This window comes from Procambarus clarkii, chromosome 13 (assembly GCF_040958095.1).
Source record: "Procambarus clarkii isolate CNS0578487 chromosome 13, FALCON_Pclarkii_2.0, whole genome shotgun sequence".
NCBI classification, from domain to species: domain Eukaryota; kingdom Metazoa; phylum Arthropoda; class Malacostraca; order Decapoda; family Cambaridae; genus Procambarus; species Procambarus clarkii.
The window spans coordinates 22,531,512-22,537,511 of record NC_091162.1 but is presented as its reverse complement, the minus strand read 5'-3'; the positions used below and the strand labels follow the sequence as shown (position 1 = coordinate 22,537,511).

Genomic DNA, 6,000 nt, shown 5'->3' with positions numbered 1-6,000 from the left:
GAGAGAGAGAGAGAGAGAGAGAGAGAGAGAGAGAGAGAGAGAGAGAGAGAGAGAGAGAGAGAGAGAGAGAGAGAGAGAGAGAGAGAGAGAGAGAGAGAGAGAGAGAGAGAGAGAGAGAGAGAGAGAGAGAGAGAGAGAGAGAGAGAGAGAGAGAGAGAGAGAGAGAGAGAGAGAGAGAGAGAGAGAAAAAATTAAAAAAATGTCTTGAAAATATATTATGCCATCATATTATATAAATAATACCATAGTTTTGGATTAAGCAACCTCGCATTGTTAGTAAATCAATCAAACAATAGACAAATGCGGTGCTATGATACCAATGGTGACCCAATAGTACTGTTGCTTGACCAGAGACCGGTCTCAGCATCAATCATAAATGGCGCCCATATTTTACTAATTACCACCACAGTCACACCTTGGGTGGGATTGATGACCAAGTTCACAGTCTCCTCCGTAACGTGCTCACTCTCGTTTAAATCCCATGCTTTATTTCATCAGTGAAATTACCGTGTTTTTAAAATGCTCATAGAACAGTTACCAAATAAAATGTGAAGTCGCAAAGTTTGTGATACATATGTCAGTAATGTAAGACGAAGTTACACATCGACATTCTCTCATTTTGTAATGCCGCTTTAGATAAATATTTATGGGGGACGATGACAGTATGGGTAGTCATAAGGTGAATGGTAACAGAAGATATGGTAGGTAATGTGTCGGTGGAGAGGTGGACTGAGGGGGCCGAGAGTGGAGGTGGGAGCGGGGCGCCGCAGTCTCCCCTCCCTCGCCGGTTTTCTTTAGTTGCTGCCATCTAGCGGCTGGCGTCGGAAGTCCGCCTGCTTTATTCGCTTCACTCAAGGACGAAAAAATTACAGTGATTTGCCAGGAGTACTTTTGAGTGTGTGAGGCTAGATATGGTGTGAGTGGTGACCAGGAACAATGTACGCATGGTAAGCGGTAGGGTGGGAAGTGTAGTGAGGGTGTGAAGGAGCGGAGGAGGGCAGCGGCGTGAGGCGGGTGTGTGTTGGCTGCCTCCGTCCCCACCACACCACCCAGGACCAGACCTGTATTGATTAGTTACTTTGGGCGGCCCCCCCTCGCACCACCATGTAATGGTGGAAATGCTGCCCCATGGTATGTGCCCGGCAGAGCCCGGGGAATAAAGTGTGGTGGAGGTGGAGGTGGTGGGAGGAGAGAGTGGAGGCAAGACTGGTGGGTGAGGGAGAGGAGTGACGGGTGAGGGGCGGCCATGCGTCCCTCCACTCGCTCTCACCACCTTCTGTCTGCGTCTTGCCCGTCCGCCCCTCAGGTGGCAGGGGCAGGTGGGTAGCAGGGCAGCCCGCTGCCCACGTGTGGCCTGGGCCCCGCGGTGGGTGTCTTGTGTTGGTCCACACCAGCCCTGGGCTCTGGCACCAGTCCTGGCACCAGTCCTGGCACCAGCCATGGCACCAGTCCTGGCACCAGACCTGGCACCAGTCCTGGCACCAGCCCTGGCATCAGTCCTGGCACCAGTCCTGGCACCAGACCTGGCACCAGTCCTGGTACCAGCCCTGGCATCAGTCCTGGCACCAGCCCTGGCATCAGTCCTGGCACCAGCCCTGGCACCAGCCCTGGCACCAGCCCTGGCACCAGCCCTGGCATCAGTCCTGGGCACTAACACGAGCCCTGGACACTGGCACTAGTGCTGGCCCCATCCATGGCACCAGCCCTGAGCACTAGCACCAGCCCTGGCACCAGTTACCCTGGTGACTGGTGTCTTGCAGTGCAGCTGGCCAGTGTGTGTTCCGTTGTGTGTAGTTTGTGTGTTCGGTGATCTCGCGCTGGAAATATTTTGAGATGAATAAACGAAGCGACAAAAGGCGTGTGATTATCAGTGCATAGTTCCGTACCCAGCTGAAAGTTTGGGGTGTTGTGAGGCGTGCCATCGTGTGTGTGTGTGTGGGCGAGCGGTCGTACGGACGCCCCTGCGCCGGCTGTGTCGTGCCTCGAGAAGTGTCAACCCTGTGCTCTTTGGCAGTTATCACATTGAATAGCATTTTGAAAATAAATTTACCGTCGTTCCGTGTGCCGAGACAGAGCAGCCGTTGACGGTTGCATTCTGGAAAAACTTGCCGGTTCACTCGTGTTGCGGCGACAAGCTTGATCACAGCTTCGTCTTGAATACTTACGCGTTACTACGAAGAGCAGCATAGCCAGTAGTGCAAACAGTGGAGTGGTAATGGTATTGTTTATAATTGACATTATTAGGAGAGTTGTTACTTCTTGGCAGAGAAACTAAGCTTAATGTATGCTAGTATAAATTGAGGCCATAATGTATAGACTTAGTGATTTTGGACTTTTTCCCTTGTAACTAATCTTTCACATTAGTGTAAAATTTGCACAGTTGGATAGTATCCAATACGCCGCCAAATCTGGTGAGTGTCTTAGTGAGTGTGGGCTCCCAGGGACACGACGCGTGGACTAGTAGAGGAGCTGCTCCAGTGGCACGTTGGCAACATTTTAAATAAACTGAACTATCAAACAGATGTATCATGACGGCCCACAAGTACAGCAGTGTAGAATTCCAACGGATTAGTACAGACTATGATGTGACAGTGCCTGCTTGGTGTACAGTATTGTTGGCGTGACAGTACCTGCTGGGTGTATTGTTGGTGTGACAGTACCTGCTGGGTGTATTGTTGGTGTGACAGTACCTGCTGGGTGTATTGTTGGTGTGACAGTACCTGCTGGGTGTTTTGTTGGTGTGACAGTACCTGCTGGGTGTATTGTTGGTGTGACAGTACCTGCTGGGTGTATTGTTGGTGTGACAGTACCTGCTGGGTGTATTGTTGGTGTGACAGTATCTGCTGGGTGTTTTGTTGGTGTGACAGTACCTGCTGGGTGTATTGTTGGTGTGACAGTACCTGCTGGGTGTATTGTTGGTGTGACAGTACCTGCTGGGTGTATTGTTGCTGTGACAGTACCTGCTGGGTGTATTGTTGCTGTGACAATACCTGCTGGGTGTATTGTTGCTGTGACAGTACCTGCTGGGTGTATTGTTGCTGTGACAGTACCTGCTGGGTGTATTGTTGGTGTGACAGTACCTGCTGGGTGTATTGTTGGTGTGACAGTACCTGCTGGGTGTATTGTTGGTGTGACAGTACCTGCTGGGTGTATTGTTGGTGTGACAGTACTTGCTGGGTGTATTGGTGGTGTGACAGTACCTGCTGGGTGTATTGGTGGTGTGACAGTACCTGCTGGGTGTATTGTTGGTGTGACAGTACTTGCTGGGTGTATTGGTGGTGTGACAGTGCCTGCTGGGTGTATTGTTGGTGTGACAGTACCTGCTGGGTGTATTGTTGGTGTGACAGTACCTGCTGGGTGTATTGTTGGTGTGACAGTACCTGCTGGGTGTATTGTTGGTGTGACAGTACCTGCTGGGTGTATTGTTGGTGTGACAGTACCTGCTGGGTGTATTGTTGGTGTGGCAGTACCTGCTGGGTGTATTGTTGGTGTGGCAGTACCTGCTGGGTGTATTGTTGGTGTGGCAGTACCTGCTGGGTGTATTGTTGGTGTGACAGTACCTGCTGGCAGTATTGGTGGTGTGGCAGTACCTGCTGGGTGTTTTGTTGGTGTGACAGTACCTGCTGGGTGTATTCTTGGTGTGACAGTACCTGCTGGGTGTATTGTTGCTGTGACAGTACCTGCTGGGTGTATTGCTGGTGTGACAGTACCTGCTGGGTGTATTGTTGCTGTGACAGTACCTGCTGGGTGTATTGCTGGTGTGACAGTACCTGCTGGGAGTATTGGTGGTGTGACAGTACCTGCTGGGTGTATTGGTGTTGTGACAGTACCTGGTGGGTGTATTGTTGGTGTGACAGTGCTTGCTGGGTGTATTGTTGTTGTGACAGTACCTGCTGGGTGTATTGGTGGTGTGACAGTACCTGCTGGGAGTATTATTGGTGTGACAGTACCTGCTGGGTGTATTATTGGTGTGACAGTACCTGCTGGGTGTATTATTGGTGTGACAGTACCTGCTGGGTGTATTATTGGTGTGACAGTACCTGCTGGGTGTATTATTGGTGTGACAGTACCTGCTGGGTGTATTATTGGTGTGACAGTACCTGCTGGGTGTATTGTTGGTGTGATAGTACCTGCTGGCAGTATTGGTGGTGTGACAGTACCTGCTGGGTGTATTAGTGGTGTGACAGTACCTGCTGGGTGTATTGGTGGTGTGACAGTACCTGCTGGGAGTATTGGTGGTGTGACAATACCTGCTGGGTGTATTGCTGGCGTGACAGTACCTGCTGGGTGTATTGTTGGCGTGACAGTACCTGCTGGGTGTATTGTTGGCGTGACAGTACCTGCTGGGTGTATTGTTGGCGTGACAGTACCTGCTGGGTGTATTGTTGGCGTGACAGTACCTGTTGGAGGTATTGTTGGCATGACAGTACCTGCTGGGTGTATTGTTGGTGTGACAGTATCTGCTGGGAGTATTGTTGGTGTGACAGTACCTGCTGGGAGTATTGGTGGTGTGACAGTGCCTGCTGGGAGTATTGTTGGTGTGACAGTGCCTGCTGGGAGTATTGTTGGTGTGACAGTGCCTGCTGGGTGTATTGGTGGTGTGACAGTACCTGCTGGGTGCATTGGTGTGACAGTACCTGCTGGGTGTATTGGTGGTGTGACAGTACCTGCTGGGTGTATTGGTGGTGTGACAGTACCTGCTGGGTGTATTAGTGGTGTGACAGTACCTGCTGGGTGTATTGGTGGTGTGACAGTACCTGCTGGGTGTATTGGTGGTGTGACAGTACCTGCTGGGTGTATTGGTGGTGTGACAGTACCTGCTGGGGGTATTGGTGGTGTGACAGTACCTGCTGGGGGTATTGTTGGTGTGACAGTACCTGCTGGGGGTATTGTTGGTGTGACAGTACCTGCTGGGGGTATTGTTGGTGTGACAGTACCTGCTGGGGGTATTGTTGGTGTGACAGTACCTGCTGGGGGTATTGTTGGTGTGACAGTACCTGCTGGGGGTATTGTTGGCGTGACAGTACCTGCTGGCGGTATTGTTGGCGTGACAGTACCTGCTGAGTGTATTGTTGGCGTGACTACCTGCTGGGGTTATTGTTGGCGTGACAGTACCTGCTGGGTGTATTGTAGGCGTGACAGTATCTGCTGGGAGTATTGGTGGTGTGACAGTACCTGCTGGGAGTATTGGTGGTGTGACAGAACCTGCTGGGGGTATTGGTGGTGTGACAGTACCTGCTGGGGTTATTGTTGGCGTGACAGTACCTGCTGGGAGTATTGTTGGTGTGACAGTACCTGCTGGGAGTATTGTTGGTGTGACAGTACCTGCTGGGGGTATTGTTGGTGTGACAGTACCTGCTGGGTGTATTGTTGGTGTGACAGTACCTGCTGGGGGTATTGTTGGTGTGACAGTACCTGCTGGGGGTATTGTTGGTGTGACAGTACCTGCTGGGGGTATTGGTGGTGTGACAGTACCTGCTGGGGGTATTGGTGGTGTGACAGTACCTGCTGGGGGTATTGTTGGTGTGACAGTACCTGCTGGGGGTATTGTTGGTGTGACAGTACCTGCTGGGGGTATTGTTGGTGTGACAGTACCTGCTGGGGGCATTGTTGGTGTGACAGTACCTGCTGGGGGTACTGTTGGTGTGACAGTACCTGCTGGGGGTACTGTTGGTGTGACAGTACCTGCTGGGGGTACTGTTGGTGTGACAGTACCTGCTGGGGGTACTGGTGGTGTGACAGTACCTGCTGGGAGCATTGATACCTGCTTGATGGGGTTCTGGGAGTTGTTCTACTCCCCAAGCCCGGCCCGAGGCCAGGTTTGACTTGAGAGTTTGGTCCACAAGGCTGTTGGTTGGAGCAGCCCGCAGGCCCTGCATACCTTGAGGTTATCTTGAGGTGCTTCCGTGGCTCAGGTCCCCGTAGCCCTGTCGTCGACCAGGCCTCCTGGTTGCTGGACTGATCAATCAGGCTGTAGGACGCGGCTGCTCGCAGCCTGAC

The 6,000-nt window shown here is 51.9% G+C and overlaps 1 protein-coding gene across 7 annotated transcripts in view; it reads left to right on the top strand.

The window, feature by feature from the left end:
- The first annotated feature begins 791 nt into the window (after positions 1–791).
- LOC123757088 (transcription factor 20) overlaps positions 792–6,000 on the top strand; it is a 219,914-nt gene continuing 214,705 nt past the window's right edge. For 4 of the 7 annotated variants that reach the window (XR_011228386.1, XR_011228387.1, XM_069323785.1 and 1 more), the window contains exon 1: positions 1,217–1,319. Coding sequence is in view for 3 of the 7 variants with exons in the window: in XM_069323785.1 (XP_069179886.1) it covers positions 1,247–1,319 (73 nt within the window). In the remaining 4 variants the exon portion in view is untranslated. The other 3 variants (XM_069323787.1, XM_069323786.1, XM_045740472.2) reach the window with 2 other exon arrangements.